At 38.9% G+C, this 16,690-nt stretch overlaps 2 protein-coding genes across 13 annotated transcripts in view; one reads left to right on the top strand and one right to left on the bottom strand.

Annotated features, from left to right (window-relative positions):
* Positions 1 to 954: 954 nt before the first annotated feature.
* TRAPPC2 (trafficking protein particle complex subunit 2) lies at positions 955 to 5,834 on the bottom strand. Its single transcript, XM_049834217.1, has 5 exons — positions 5,744 to 5,834; positions 5,050 to 5,159; positions 2,782 to 2,930; positions 1,891 to 1,972; positions 955 to 1,199 (listed from the first exon to the last, which is right to left on the bottom strand). The coding sequence occupies exons 1-5, from the start codon at positions 5,811 to 5,813 to the stop codon at positions 1,101 to 1,103; spliced, it is 510 nt and encodes a 169-aa protein (XP_049690174.1). The 5' UTR covers positions 5,814 to 5,834; the 3' UTR covers positions 955 to 1,100.
* Positions 3,480 to 16,690, top strand: part of OFD1 (OFD1 centriole and centriolar satellite protein) — a 38,438-nt gene continuing 25,227 nt past the window's right edge. For 2 of the 12 annotated variants that reach the window (XM_049834124.1, XM_049834127.1), the window contains exons 1-8: positions 5,975 to 6,207; positions 8,838 to 9,038; positions 9,865 to 9,933; positions 10,017 to 10,044; positions 10,845 to 10,952; positions 11,694 to 11,830; positions 13,586 to 13,759; positions 15,767 to 15,873. In XM_049834124.1, coding sequence (XP_049690081.1) covers positions 6,112 to 6,207; positions 8,838 to 9,038; positions 9,865 to 9,933; positions 10,017 to 10,044; positions 10,845 to 10,952; positions 11,694 to 11,830; positions 13,586 to 13,759; positions 15,767 to 15,873 — 920 coding nt within the window. In that variant the 5' untranslated portion in view covers positions 5,975 to 6,111. The other 10 variants (XM_049834125.1, XM_049834126.1, XM_049834135.1 and 7 more) reach the window with 10 other exon arrangements.

Here is a 16,690-nt window from a genome sequence, read left to right on the forward strand (position 1 = left end):
CTTCTCATACTGAACCCAAAACATAGCACTGTACCAGCTACTAGAAAGATGATTAACTCCACCCCAGCCAAAACCAGGACAATATGCCAAACGACCTATTTAAAAATTACTGTTTTGGAATGATGGTAAGTTTTGCAAAAGGCTCCCTAACCACATTTTATGATGGAATAGTAGCCAGACAGGCCAAATAATGCCTTTCTGAAACCTCAACAAATAAGAGTTCCATGGTTCAAATACCCTACTCTAAATACATTTTCAAAAAGAAAATGTCAGCACTTGCAGAGATAATGGAAAGAAGTGGGTTTAGACATGTAAATTTAGTTTGGTTTTTTTCCGTGCGTGAATCAGAATTAAAGTCAGGGCAGACATAGCTGTTCTGGTCTACTTTATTCATTCATTTCATTGATGCAACACTGCAGCTAAACATGTATTGGACTAAACTTCTGGTAAATTTGAAATGTTAAGCTTTAAAACTTCAAGGATTTTTATCAAAACTTCTTGAAATACTGAAGACAGAGCTTTGCTGATATATCCTCTTTTCTTTTTATTGAGCACTTTATAATACATACATTACACATTACAATATAAACAAGGACCTGATTTAATGCCACAAAGAGTAAGGTTAGTCTGTTTAGTCTGCAGAGTAAGTTCTCTAGCAAAAGACTGTAAGTAGGAAAGTTTGTAACAAAATTAACCACTTAGGCCGAACAGACAAGAATTCCCTTCTGCTCATATTAAATCACATGACTGGAGGTGTATTTTGCATTTAGATCAGATTTCCTCCTACCCTGTAAAGAGCCTTACATTTTACATGTGCATTAACACCCACATGTCTCAGTTTGTACCTGTTCAGGCCATGACATTTTTAAACTTAGTTTTTATAGCACATAAAAGTAAACTTATTAAGATACATGTTTTAACCAGAGAAGCTTGGCTGTTCTTATCTGTAGCGGCAAAAAAAAAAAAAAAAAAAGCTTCTTCAGCATCCAATTTGTTAATCTTCAGAAGATGAGTATCAAACATGCTGAGAACTAGCCAGAACTACTGTTCAAATAAACAGGAAGGTACAGAAAAAGCACTCACTTGGGAAATTTATTTATTCAGCTTAAAAGGTGTTTCTTCCCAAGGAATTGTACTTTCCTTTCAAAGGCACTGGATCGAATAGGAGAATTAAGTTCATAAAACGGATTCATTGCAAACTGCGGAAAGAAGAAAAAACTCATCAATAAGCACAATGCCCAACACTGCAAAACGTTATTTCAAATGGCAACTCTATTATTAGCTTTCAGCCTACTAAAGTGCCACTTACGAGCACGGAGCGCCTGAACAGTCACGTGCTTTCCAGGCCCTTGCATTCTCCCCATATATGTGCACAGCCACCCCTTCGCACCAGCTCCTCAGAACAAATCCATCATGACACTGGTGGAAATTTCGGGTTTGGAAATGAGCACCATTTGAGCCCCCGTGGGAGGCCGAGAGGACCATCTCCCAGCCCGTGCTTGCGAGCGCCCATCTAGCGGGAGCAGCGCCAGGCGGCGAGAACACGGGCTGCTTGTTCTGAGCGTGAAGCGCTTCCACCAGCCTTCTGGAGAACAGCCCTTGCTTTCGTTATCACCACTACTGATACAAGACTGACGAAAATCACTGGACTAAAATGGAAAGAAATTCTGAAGGACCACAGTTTACATTAATTTATAAAAATCTGTTCTGTTCATAGAAAATCCAGCCCTTACGTCAAGTTACCAACTCTGGCTAATGTGGAGAGCATGGGTGCTTCTCCGCTTACACAGGGCCCCCATGTGAAAACGTGCTAATACAGGCACGCCTGAGCACGTACAGCAGAACACACTTAAAAGTACTGCAGTGAGACCGTAAGAAGTGGGTTCTTACCTTTATATACAAGTCATATACATCATTAAAGAAGTTCTTAATTCCATCTTCTTGCCTTACATCGTGAAGCATTATAAATCTCATATGTAAAGCAATTAAGGAAAATTTTAACTTTCACAAGGAAGAGACATCTAGCATATCCCGAGATAAGCACTTACACCTAATTCTGCATATACTTAAAATGTTTAGCTGTACATGAAATAGAAGTGACTATAGGAGGAAGCATTAAAAAAAAAGTAACTGAAGCAGTGAAATTTAGAAAGCATTACCTTTGTATTTTAAAATAATTCCCCTATTTGAAAATAAAAATAATTACCTCTCCATTGAAAGTTATTCTCTTTAAAGCTAGACAATACTGAATATGGACAATGCTCTCAGCACCTTTGCCATATACCCCTGAAGTTGAAATGACATTCACTGTTACTTGCTATGTATAACGAGTTTCACAACAATCAATTCTAGGACTATCTGTACAGAAGCTCAAGCCTTAATACCACATTTTCAAGATGGGTGTGATTGACACCAAGCGGGTTTATCCCTGCTTCTCCTCTCTAGCACTATCTGATACTATTCAAAGAGAATGGTATCAGCTTGCTCAGACCCTCTCAAATTATTCCCCTCTCATTCCTCTCTCCTCCACTCCATGTGAGCTCTGCATTTCATTAGGCTACTTCAGCTCCTCCAAAAGGAAAAATCCATCTTTCCATTTGGTCCCAATTTTCAACAACTGCTGTGCCTCCCAACTTACTTCATCCTGAAGGTGGTGATTGTCTCTAGCAATAATAGTGGTGAATAGCCAGAGAAATCTGTTCCAAAGTCATTCCATCTAACTTAACCCTTTCTGGCAAAAGGCTTTTCCTACACAAATATAAGAAAGGAGAAGAGGGAAGGATATGTCCAGCTGTGACAAAAGCAGAAACAAACCATTCATTAAACTTGTCCACGGTCTTCAGATACATGTTGTTAGAAAGCCACATGTTCTCATCTACTAGGTCAAGAGCAGCGTGGGCGATGAACTGGTTGAGATGGCGATGATCATCCTAAGGTATTTCCAGAAGACAGAGGATTAATAATTCAGTGAAAGGAGTGAAATATAAACAATAGTTTGCTCAAGTTGCTAAGCAACTAGTGCTCAAGTGACGTAAAGTTACATATAGCCTTCTTTTCTGCCACCTATGTGCCATCCTGTAATTAAATGAAACTAGTACATTTTGTCACGATACTTGGTTTCAAGGGAGAAAAAAGGTCACAATAAAAAGGTCATCACAAAACAGTCTTCAGAGCAGCAAAACCAATAAAGCCTTTATTTATAGCTCAGACATCTATTAAAGCATAAATTCTTTTGTTTACCAATGGGTAATCTCCCACTGCAAACTTACTCCACACAGAGGCCCTGATAAAAGTCTTTTTCTCTGCTTTCCAGCCACCTGTTTTTGTGACATTTAGAGCAATTTAGCATTTTTGGGGCCATAACATTTCTCTCAAATTTAGCAGAAATTGAACAACAGGTTACGGCGTGCAAAAGTTGGGGGCCAGATGGGGAAAGCAGAGAGATAGAGAGGACAGATGCACTGGTAACATTCTCACCTGAAGATTCTGTTTTTCCAGGTAAACTGCCTAGAAACATAGGATCTTTCAATTGTTTTGGGGGTTTTCTTTTTTGTAAGAGCCTACTGCAGAAAAACATCCTGCAACTGGTATTAAATATATGCTTGCAGATGTAAATTACACCTCTTCCTATAACAAACACGAATGGCCTTCACAGAGTAATCACAGCATCTGGCCCTAACACTACACGAGTCGTGTGGGGAAAGAGCCATTTACTTTGTATATGACTAGAATACCGGAGGACATCCTCCAACAAGAAACACAGGACTAAATCATACTGTAAGCTTCTACTGGCCTGGAAACACGAGTAGTCTTGCACTGCTTCTCATAATATAGGCATGCTTTTAATGCCACTCTCACACCTCTCGGTGTACTGTGGTTTTCCCCAAAATCAAGTTTTGCTCCAGGCATTAACAGCTTTGCCAGTTCCATTAAGCCATGCTGAGGAAGAGACTAAGTAGTGAAGTTTAAGGGGCAAAAGCTCGTGCCGATTTACCACGTGCATTATGCAAACCACGTACTTCAGGCAGCTGCGCATCTGCACCGAATTCACTCTTAAATGGCACACCTCAGAAACAGAAGCGATAGTTGCCAAAACATCCCAACGCCTACTAGTTCTTCAGTGCACATCAAGTGTAGATTCTCTCTTAGGAGAAAATTTAGTACTTGTACCTCAACCAGAGAAGAAGCTTACCCAAGCTAAGTTACTTCCATTAGCAGAATGCAGAAAATTAATTTTTCGACTATCTGACACTTCCTCATACTAAGTCTCGTCCAACTAGCCTTATTTACAATCTTTTATGGGACACTAGTTCAATATACAGATGACACCATGCTGTTCAAATCAGTGACAGTGCATGCTTCCATTTTTGGATGCACTCGCAGATCCACGCACTTTTACTCTGAAGTCTATTTTTTTCTTTGATGTAATACCACAATGGCTAGATTTGTTCTTTTCCCACCGGAAACACTACTTACGAGGAGTCTTACATTTCTCACGCTTTCAAACTTGTATTTATCAATTCAAGTTTTAAACCTTTCTTACTTAAAAGCAAGAGTGACTACTGAAGATGATTAAAAAATAAGAACTTTTTATAGCATTAAAAACAAATGACCGAATAGAGCTTTCAAATTTACGTTCCTTACTTTAGCTCATTACTGTATACAGATGCTGTAAAACAGAGAATGACAGTAAGTAGCATTAAATAATGAACAGTTCTTATAAAAGCTCTGCACACTAAAAGCAATGCCCAATGCATGACTAGCATATATAGTCTTCACCATACAGCATCAAATAATTAAGGAAACCATGTTTTAGGAAGAACTAGTATGATCTGGCAAAGAATTTTTAAGAGACTCAAGAACTCCAGAGTTCTCCTCCCTACGACAAAGTTTCTGTAAGAACCCAAAACCCAGTAGATACTAGTAACACTTTTAACAACGTGTTGGTCATGCTTCTAATACACGGTAAAATTATAAAAAGAAACGCGCCGTAATTACACCACGGGAGTATCACGGCGGGGGGGGGGGGGGGGGGGGGGGGAAACGCACCTTGGACTCTACTTTTCCAGGAGGCAGAAATTCCATTTCAAATATGGGATTATCATGATGACCAACTATCACAAAGTAGAAACTGCCAGACATTCTTCGGTGTAGTGCTCCTTAGAAGAACAGAGAGGGAGGCTTTAGTGGTGGGTCTACATACAAACACTTAATCCCCCTGAAAATGCTCCTAAAGATCAGCCAACGTGCTTCCTCCTCGTATTTACCACAGGCTAAGAGAGATAAACTCTTTTGTAAGTATGCGCATTTATAGTAAAAAATTGGGGGGGGGGGGGGGGACGGGACCCCAAACCATCCTGAGAAAGCGGCACATCCCCTGGGCGCGGATCTCCTTACCACCACCCAAAACCTCTCCCTCTACCGCTGACTGACGACCGGTCCCCTCTCGGCGATCCCGTGAGGTACCGTGGCCGTCCCCCCGCCGAGGAACCACACGCGGGCGGCAGAAAGGGGAAGGACGGGCGGATGGCGGGCACCCTCCTCCCTCACGCACACAGCGGGGCCTGGCACAGTCCCGCGGCCCGGCGCCATTCCCCTGGGGACTCCCAGCGCGGCCTTTCGGGCCCGCCCGGGTCCACCGGCGGCTTCCCCCGAGGGCGAAGGGGGCCAGGGGCCGAGGGCGGGACGCCCTCGACCGCGGGACAGGGAGGGAGAAGCCGGGGAGGGAGCCGGGCCGCCTCACCCTGCCACGGCAGCTCCCCAACGGCGCCCGCCGCCCGCCCGGAAGCGCCCGTCGCCGCCCGCCTCGGCATCCGGCGCCTCCGTGACGCCTCAGCCGCCGCCGCTCCTCTCAGCCGCCGCCGCCCGCTCCTGCGGCCCCGGGGAGCGCCCGACGCTGCTGAGGCAGGAGCCGGAGGGGCTGAGGAGCGGGGCCGGGGCCGGGGCCGGGGCCGGGGGGGGGAAGGCTTGCCGCCGGGGAAGCCCGGGCCTGTGTGAGGGGAGCGGAGGGGGCTGCGGCAGCTCGGGCTCGGCTCGGCGGCCCTGGGTCGAGCTGGGAGCCAGTAATATTTGTTTATTTTTCTCTTATTTTTCCTGGTGTTGTAGGGCAGGATGGCTTCGGTTGAGCGGGAGACGCTGTCCCAAGACGAACTCCGGAAAAGGCTCTATCAGACCTTTAAGAACCGAGGCGTGCTGGACACGCTTAAGGTGTGCTTCGTCTTCAGCGGGTGCTGGCTGTGGTTCGCTGCACTGCTTAACGCTGAAAGCAGCGAAAGTCACGCCGAATAACCGTGTTCCCCACTCCCCCCAAATGTACTGGTTTTGCCGCAGCCTAATTCATGTTCAGCTGGTTTTTGTTTTGTTTTGTTTTGTTCCCCACCCCTCAGATACGAGGTTCTTCCTAGACAGAAGTGCTTTTTGTTGTGGTTTAGTCTCAGAGCCTTTTCCAGGAAGGTTAAAGGCCTGCATCAGGTCTTTTGAGAATTTCCATGCGCGAGAAGAAAGTCGAGCAGGGAAGAGAGGAATAAATGAGAATACAGGCTTGGAAAGGATCTCCTAGGTCACTGAGTCTGCTTATCACCTACTCTAAGTAAACACACTATATGAATTATTCTCCTAAAATATTCCAGTTCTGTTTTAAAACTATTTGAGCTGTTTTCTCCCTGTCTGCTCGTTCAGGAGAACGTCTTAGAATATGGTGGTGTTGAAGAGTGAAACTTTGTTCTGATTTGTAGTCTGGGTTTATTTATGGTTGCTCTGGCCTTTCTTCTTGTGCTGAAAGTGTCCTTCAGTTTAAGTAGTTCATACGCCTCTTGATGATCTATAGGCAGCGGCCATACCTTTTCTTGAGTGTTCTGTTCTACAATGCTAAGCAAGTCAAGGTGCAGTAGTCTCGTTGCTGGTTACCACAGCAGTGCTCTGCATCGCTTTGAAATCTTTCCCCCTTTTTTTTAAAGGAAGTAGACCATGATCATTGTGAGCTTTCCAACCAAAGTTTAGAATGGTATTAATCCTTCCCTATTTTTGTGGGAAAGTCTGGGGGAGTCTGCATGTGTCTGTTTTTGAGGCATGTTACATTTGTAGTGCTCGTCATTGTTTGGTTGACACATCCACATCTTGCTTTTTCCAAACAATAAATCCCTTGTGTTATAGTGGAAATTCGTATCAGGCCTTAAATGCTGAAATGGTGTAGTTCTTGCAGTTTCAGTTTTGCTAGTCTTTAAACAGCATCTGATCGCATTTTTTTATGACATCTTGAACTTTCTGTACTTCTATATGCGTCTCTATGTCACCAGCAAATTTTTGTAGCTCCTGCTTGTTATGTCAAATTCATTAAAGTTAAAAAAAAAAATTAAAAAATCAAGATCTCTATTTTAAGAATAACATTAATAATCTTAGAGCCAGTAATTCCCTGTTCAGGACAACTTGTTTCTCCCTCAGTGATTTCCATACCAAGCTTCCAATGCTTGAACCATTTCTTGTCTTGTTTGACTTAACTAATAGTCTGTCAGGTGGCATGCTATTTAAGTCCATTTTCCTGCTTCGTTTTCCTTGTCTAGAAGATTATACATCGTATTAAAGATTTTGTAGCTTTTCTGAGCTGAAGAATTAATACAGTTGTGTTTCTTACTGATTTCTTATGGATTACATCTTCTAATGAGAATATTCTCAACTTTCTCGTGGTCTTATCTGTCTGCCCGTGCTGCTAAGAGGCAGAGCGGATCTGGAGCTACAGGTATGCTGAATGGCCAACATACAACAACTGATTTCTGCCTTCCTTTCTCATAGTAGAGATGGGGATTTAGCCCTCTGTTTTCCACCTGCACTTGGTCACAAGATGTATAAGAAGTTGCTGGTCTTGCTTATTTTTGAGATGTCATCTCTGTCAAAGTTGGTTGAAACTGGAGAAGTTCAGAAATTAATAAGGAAGGCAGTTTTTTCCAGTTGTCTTCGTCTCTCCCTATTGTCAGCCTAATTTCTGTAGAAGGCTGTGCTAAAATATCAGGCTAGTCTGATGATCTAAGTTTGTTAAGTTTTGGTAAGTATTTCATCCTGTTTTTGGTAACAGGCTACTTCTTTAATCAACTTTGTCAGTGTTGCATACCTGCTGTTGAAAGCTTAAAACGCTGTTTGTGTCGTGATCTTTTAGTACACTATAAACAATTTGTATAATTATATAATGAAAATTATTATTTCTTCCTTGCACAGGAAGGAGACTTTCTGATTTTAGTTTACTTTTTTTCTCTGCTGTAACTCATGGAATGCAAATAAATAATAACAAATTCAATTTAATTATTACGAGTGCTTGTAGGCTTTTCTGATTAGTACTTTTTTGCTTCTGTACAAAATAATTGATACTAAAGGCATTGAATTTCCTGTGTATTTTCCCATCTGCTTTTGTGATGGCCTTGGCAGCTTCTTGATATGAGACTCAGAAGAGGACGAGTGAGTTTTCCAAGTATACCTGAAATTGAGGCAGGCTTTATTTAAGCCAGGGAGAAGGAGAACAGGAAAGTAATGGTCTAAAAATGAAGCTGGGGGTAATAGAGTGGAGTTTATGTGAGTCCTTGACTGAGAACAATACTTACTTTTCAGTCCTGTATTTGATACATCTTGAGGGAAATTCAAAGATCACTGTAGCCACTGTTAGAGCATTTGGAAGAAAGGTGCGGTGTTCCAAGCACTGTTATAAATTTTGCCAGTTAGTCTGCCCATTTCTGTTATGTAGCTTGCGATATAACATGTACAAGTAAAATGAGACCCTCTGTGAATTTTGAAAAAAAACTCTCTCATTGAATAACATGTAAACTAAGAATATAATGTCTTTTCTGTGTCAGACACAGCTCCGAAACCAGCTAATCCATGAACTAATGCATCCGATTTTAAGTGGAGAACTTCAGCCACAGGTTGTTCCAAGTGATGATAGTTCACTTTTGATCACAGCTTCCAACAGTTTGGTGGCAGATCATCTACAGAGATGTGGCTATGAGTATTCACTTTCTGTTTTCTTTCCAGAAAGTGGATTAGAGAAGAAGAAGGTAAGTTTCAGTAATTTAGCTCTTCTGAGACTTCTAGGAGCTTTGCTTGCTGGGAGTTGTCATATTCCAACAAAAGTGAAAAAAGTCCCCTTTTGTGATAGTGAAATACAAGTACAGCTTCTGATCATCTCCATAAAAGATTTCATTATTCAGGGCCATTTTCATGAATACTTTAAATTGGCAATAAGCTAATGATGCTGTTCTGGAAAGACATAGCAGAAGCCTCTTAACTTCACGCTTGCTTTGTCCATAGCTGTAGTCGCACGACCATTTGTGAGGCTGTGTGGCAGAGCACTTGGGGAACTGATCCCAATTAAAGCAAGCCTTTTGTTTGGCAATTCAGTTCCCTGCAAGTGTGGTTCAGTTTAAGTTCTAACTACAAACTGTGGCTGAAAAGGGCAGTCCTTGCCCTCTCTGTTTCTTTATGAGTTTGTGATAGGGTGAAGATGTTTCTAACTGAAAATTAGTGTTTTCACCTGGTGAGTAGTTAGTGTCATTTCGGTTAATGAGCTCATCTGATTTCTATGATTAATCAAGAAAAGAGGCAAGGAAAGTAGCAAGAACATGTATCCAGGGAGAAAACAAAACTCTCTTTTCACAGCTTCGGTTGATCATGAAACTGCATGTTGGCTGCCTTATGTCTTAGGTAGTGGAGATAAGTAAATGCAGTACTAGAACAGCAGACCTCTGAAAATGGTTTTACAAGGCAATAAATAGATCTTTCTTGAATGAAAGACAATCTACAACTGTAAAATATTGCCTATTACATATTTGAAATTATTTTAAATTAGTTAACCTTTTCTAACTTACCTTTTTTTACCTAAAGCTGTGGACTGTGCAAGATCTTCTTCAATTAATGAGAATCAATCCAAAATCCAGTCTTTACAAGTCACTGGTAAGTTATTTTGATTTTGAAAATAAGCTTAAATTACAGTTGTGATGAAACAGACTGGCTAAAACATCTTTTATTTCTTACAGACTTCGGGAACTCGGAAGGAGAATAAAGGTACAAGTTGTTTATACAGGATGCAGACAAGGATAATTGTGTCAGCTTCATTTTTATTAAGATGCGAGCAATAGGAATTCAAATTTCTTGGGTGTATGTTGGTGTGAAATAATAAGGATTCAGTCATGCTTTCAAACTTGCAGTACACCAGGATGACGAATATTATGTTTCAGGATTATCCAACTCCTATTTGTGTGGATTAAGCGTTAACATTCACCTACAAAATAAATGACATGGAACATTAGAAATATGAGAAAAAATCTCTAATCAGTTATTAAATATAATGCTCTTTGGAAGCTTTTCACACTAACTTTGGCAAACTCAGATTTTGGTTTATGTTTACAACTGAATGTACTGGCTTGCACAATGTACTTTAAAAACTAGTTAAAGATTTAATTGACTTTCCATTGGTTTATATAAGAAATAATTCTTATGTCTGCATGATGAAGCCTAGCTATATTGTATAGCCTAAAGGAGCTTGATCTTCAGAAACACCTGTTGCCTAATGACCTCATAATTAAAGTAGTAATAATCTGCTCTCTCAAATGACCTTGGAGGTCAAAGAGGCATGGATGAAAGGAAAAGTTGCAAAAGGACAGCTGTTGCAGAATGAGATGGACTTGGATTATGCTTGTAATAAAATCATAATAGTTTACTAGTATTGATTTTTACTTAAATAGTTGGTTCTTTCCATAAATCGAATAGGTTTTCTTGTACAGTGAAAATGACTTCATTAGTTACAGGCTCAAATTCAGTTTTGGTCTGAAGTCAGAACTAATTCATACATTGGATCTTGATAGGTTTTCTTATGCAGATTTTAATCGGACTAACAGAGCATCATCTAAGTAGGGAAACTCATGACACAGAGACTCAGACAACCTCAGTGCCTCCTTACAGAGAATCTCTTGGTAAGTGCAGCCTCTGCAAGCAAGTCTCCCCAGATATTTTTATATCGGTAAATGGTATGGATTTATAAATTGTATGAAAGGTTCATACAATTGTGAACATTCATATTCATCACTTGCTCGAGTGCAGCCTGAAGTAATAATAAGTAAAGGTCATACCTATCATTAGTACATTGATTTTCTAACCTTTCTTAAAATAAGAGGAAAGTCTTGTTATGATTCTTTTTTTTTTTTTTTTTAATCACTCAGATGTTTTCTTAGGCATTTAGCTAAGAGCTGTAATATCTTAGATGGACTGTAAATTTTATGTGCTGAAATACGTTCTGGAAAACATAATTGTAAATGCATGCCTTGCTTCTTTTTCTATGATAGTGTTTCAGTGAAAGTTAAGCGTAGATTGGGAGTTCTTAAATTATAATGTGCTTGGTGTTAGTAATACAAAAACCCTAAACCTTGCATGCAAAAGAAAATTCTTGTGCATCCATGATAAAGACGAATGACTATGTAATACCACAAATAGTGCCTAAACAGCCAACAGCCTCCTAGTTATATGTTGTGTGACATAAAGCTGATAAATAACATTTCTGTGCTGCCTCTGCTTTTGTAGCACAGAAGTCGTTCTATGACAGGGCTATTTAGGTGAACTAAGGAACTTCCTACAGAGGGACAGGTTCCTATAGTTTTTGGTAGGATAACTGTGGTGACTGTTTTTCAATGATGATGGATATATTGCTCTTTTTATAGCTGAGAAGCTTCAGCTGATTGATGAACAATTTGCAGACTCTTATCCCCAGCATCAGAAATACGAATCTTTAGAAGTAAAACTTCATGAATATAGAAAAGAAATAGAGAAGCAGCTTCAAGCAGAAATGTGTCAAAAGGTATAACTGGTCATTGAATTTGAAAGGGACATTTGTTAATTTTGACTTCTCACGTTACAAACTTAATACTTAAAGTAAATTGAAAGAAAAGATCTAATAGCGAGTTACAAGCACAAAAGGCTATGTTAATCCAATATCAAATGTTAATTTGATGATATAGCATGTGTATATTTTCCATTCCCCTTATTTTGTTAAATGTGCATAGGATGTTAAGCTTTTTATTCTGATGTTAATTTGTAATGCAACTTTTTCTTAATTTGATTGTCTTAATTTGGTAAATTTTATTTGCTCTTTGATTTCTTAGTTTTATGGAGAAATGTTTACTCTGCTTAGTCGTACTATTAATTTTCCTTCCCCATTAAGATTTCGAAGCTTAAATTTCAATATAATGCATGGCAAATGACAGGCATGAATTGCAGCTATGTAGCTTAACTGATAGTTGAGTTTATGTTTGAAAAATGGAGCAGAGAGAATATACTGCAGTTCATTTAAATATGGGGGAGGGGGGTCCATAAATTTGATATAAACTCTTTGAGGAGATCAGTTTAGTCATATTTATTCAGCTAGACAAGTAGAAGGATGGAGAGTTACAACTGCCAATGTATTTTACCTTCATTTTTCATTTAGTCTTTATTCCCCAACAGGCACTGTCTTTATAGTATGAGAAACGTGTTAATTCATGTGTTAAGTTTGTCTCAGTTTAAGCGAAGCCATTGTAACAAAGGAGATTGGAATCTTAACCAGATATAAATCACTTCTAAATTCAATTAACTTTACACAGGTTCCTTAGCAATGTGACGTGTGAATTGCTGTAAGACATTTCTAATCCAATTTGTGTATGTACAAGTGATACTGTACTGTCTCACCATTTCTTTCATTTATCACAAAATTTATGCCCACAGACCTGAATTCCTTGATCAGGTGTTCCTACTGTGCTTTTTCCACTCTCTTTAACCTCATTTGCTCCAGTCTCTCAATTTTTCTGTCATTCTCTTTTTATTCTTTTGCTCATTTTTTTCTCATATTTTTTGTCTTTATGCTTGCTTTCAATTTTGTTCCAGATTTTTGTTATAATTCTTTATAACTCTGTTCTTGCATGTATTGTACTTCATACATTGTATGGTGGCGTGTTCCCTACAGTTCTTCTGTACAGTTGAAAGATGCATACTTTCCTGTTTGTATGCATTTACTTTTTTTTCATTTGTGCTAAGAAGTCCGTGAATCAGGACTTCTGTTTCTGTAACCCTCTTTATGTGGAGTTACATGTTCTGCATTTTTTTATGTTTGGCACTTTTTTTGTGTCCAGATGTATTTCTGTTGTTCCTGAGCGATTCAGGACGGGTCTGATACTGCCATTTCTTGCATCACCAGTCAAAAGTGGTTCTTTGGGAAAGGGACAAGAATAGAGACAGTGTCAGAGATGGAATTAAAGAGTGTGGCCATTCCTTAATTGCAAACAGAGTATCATTCCTGCAAGCGTGTTTTTCTTTGCAGGCCTCTGTTTTGCTCTTGTCTAAAGCTATTAGTTTTGTGTAAGATCTGCTTTGGGATGCCAGATAAATGCATGAAAACTATGTGAGACACGCAAATAGTATGTTGTGCTAAGATTCTTTATCACAGTAATTTATTTTCATCAAATTATCATATGTTTCCTAACAAGCATTTCTATGTGAAATTTAGAATTGTCTGAGGAGGGATTGTCTTTGTCAATTTGAAGATGGCCCTGCTTACCCCACTGTTTCTCCTTTATGTAAGCTAGAACATTTTAAAGAAGTTGAAATAGCAAAGATTAAAATGGAGGAGAAAGTGCAGACCCAGAAAGAAATCTCTGAGCTGCGTCATGAGTTGGAGAGGACACATCAGGCAAAGTCTGAAGCCTTGATTTCTCGTGAAAAGAATGCTATTGAGAGGCTTCAAAAGCAACAAGAGGTAAAGTTCCAAATATTTTTTCTTGATCTAGTACGAAATGATTCAGTGAGTTGATTAAATTGTTCTTTTATCTTCAGGAGATTTACCTTCAGATCGTATTTGGCTTATTAGTGAAAATGTTGAATTTACTTTTGTTCTCAGTGGACCTCATTTAGCAACTGCAAGAAAGGGTATGGGTAAATATCTAAGTAGAGCTGGCTGGAAAAGGAACAGCCCTGCAGGCTAAGATTGATGGATTTAAATGTAATAAATACTTTTAAATTTGTTTTAATAACTGCTGAATTCAGATCACTGAGATTTTTTTTAAGAGAAAGTTGAACATAGCTTTTAGTTATACTATAAATTCTTTCAGTTGCTAAGAAGGACTCTAAACTAAATGGAATACATAGTCTATATTGTACGGATATGCCATCTCTGTATGTCACTATATGTTGAATATTATTAATAGCCACTGTCTTTAAGCTAGCATCTTGTTTCGTTTCTTTGAACACTTTTTTGATGAGTTACTCCTTTGGGCTGTTAACTATTTGCATTTTGCCAGAGAGGTAACTGTTCCTGCAGCACACCATAATTTGTACATAGTTCTAAATTGCTTCTCCCAATCTCTAGTACTTTTCAGTTTTTGGAAGAATAGTTTGCTTGCTATTCTGTTGCCTGTTTGCTTAGCTATCCCTCTGCTGTATGCAGCAGACCTTCCTATCCAAATAATAGTCATCCACAAATGCTAACCATGTTTTTGTGGTGAGGTTTTTTGTTGTGGTGGTAGGTTTTTTTGGTTTTCAGTGTCCTCTCGTGTCCTGTCGTCCCCCCCCACCCCCCCCGAGAGCACATGGTATTAGTTAACAAAGCAATCATACAGGTCTCTATATAGTTTATTATATGCTGGTCTTTACTATTGATCTCCTTCCAATCTGAAAGTTAAACATTTTATCACTAAGCTATGAATTTCTTTCATGGTTATGTCCTTAGAAGCTTACAAGAAAACCTTCTATTTTACGCTATCAATCTTCTTCTGTGGGTATGAAATTAATTCAGTAATTAGAAAGAAAAAAAAAAAAAAGACAACTAGACCAGCATATCAGTCAGGTATTGTGTATGAATAGCTGGTTCCTCTTGTTAGCTTATGCGCTTCCCTGAAAAGTATATGTGCCATTTACCTGGGGACTCTTAACAGAGACTAGGAGCTCTACTGAGTTGAAGTATATTTACAATAAAGGTAGAAGGTCATTTAACCCTTTACTAAGATAACTTTATGCCCAGGTAATGTGGCTTGACAAACTGCGCTGTTTTTTGCACCAGGAACAGCAGCTCAGTCTTTCAGCACTGTCAAATGCACATGGCTTGCAAACTTGATATGAGTACCTGTATGGCAAAAATCATACTTTTCTTCTTCTTAGGCACTTATTATTTCTTTGGAGAGAAATAATGACTTGTGTGCTTAAGGACAAGAAAAGCTATTTTTTATTAATAAGAAGGTATGTGACTTTTGGTATTAGCATGTTTGGAGAATCCCTTTTACAGTTTGTTTGATTTCTATAAGTTAAACTGCAAAAACTGAAAGACTGCTGGTTTACTCAGTTTTAATTTTAAATCATGTTTTATCACGGGGTTTTGGCATTTGTTTCTTCAATTTTGTTTTTAAAAAGAACATATGAAACTATTGTTTATTAAAAAAAGTCAAGTGTTTGAACATGTTTATTATGTAATTTTTTTAAAAACAATTTTTCCTTGTACGTAAGTTTTAATCAGCGCTATTTCTTAAAACAAAAGTGTTAACAGGAAACCAGTAGTGACTCCATCTAAAACATTTTCACTCAGGGTAAAAGGAGAAAGGGAACAAAAAAAAGATAATTACAATCAATTCTGGATGTTATTTCAAATTATGACTATGTATTTATTGGAGTAAGACCAGTTCCTGAAGAAGATCCTTGAAAGTTTGAACATGTTGAACAGTAAATACCTGTATAAAGTGTGAAGTAAAACTAGAGATAATATTTTGTGATTCAGATAGAAGCAAAGGAAGTATACGCTCAGAGACAAAGTCTACTGAAAGATATTGAAGTCGTAAGGACCAGAGAGGCGGAACTGAAGCAAAGAATTGAGGCATTTGAAGTGTAAGTTGCTGAAGGGCATATACAATGCTAAAATACGCTGTTGTCCTTTTTCTGGAAAGCGCGCTTCAAGATGTTGCTGCTTCTGTGACATTGAAATGGATTATATATCCTGGAAGTTGTGTTTTGCATTTTCAGCAGTGTTGTATACTGCCTCTAGTAGCAGGGATACCCCATACAAAAAGATGTTTGGGGTTTTTTTCTATTCCACCTAATCCAACCAAAACAGTGTAGCATCACTTTGGAGGCAAGGAACCAGATGTTTGCTTTGAAGTGCTTAAATTAAAAAAAACCAAACAACAAAGCAACAAACCCCAGACAACACAGTGTGTAACCCTAAAACTCATGAGGCATATATGTGATATTTTGCTTCTTTACTCCTGGGTTGTTTGGGGTTTTTTTGACTTGTCCTTGGAAGATCAGTTTTCTTTGGTTAAATAAAAAAATATCTAAACCATTTTTGGCCAGCTTTTCAATACTACTTAATGTCATTACTTTGTCATCAATTTTTAATAGGAAAATTAGTATCCTGCTAACAAAAACTTGTGTTTTTTTTAACAACCCAGCAGAGGGTGCTGATAGAATACCATGCTCAGCACTATCTCCTCTGAAGCCTTTCTGGTGTAGGAAGCTGAGCTAGGGTTAACCTGGGATAGCTGTGCAATTGATTGGTACTGGATTTTAAATAGGACAATTTAGTTTGTGTCGCATCTCCTTGTTCTTAATGAATTACAATGACAGATTCTGATGATAATTTTAAATTGCCACAGTGTTCCAAGCAAGCACATTATCCTTTGTTGTCCCTAAATGTTATTTTAAA

This window comes from Accipiter gentilis, chromosome 31, assembly GCF_929443795.1.
Source record: "Accipiter gentilis chromosome 31, bAccGen1.1, whole genome shotgun sequence".
NCBI classification, from domain to species: domain Eukaryota; kingdom Metazoa; phylum Chordata; class Aves; order Accipitriformes; family Accipitridae; genus Astur; species Astur gentilis.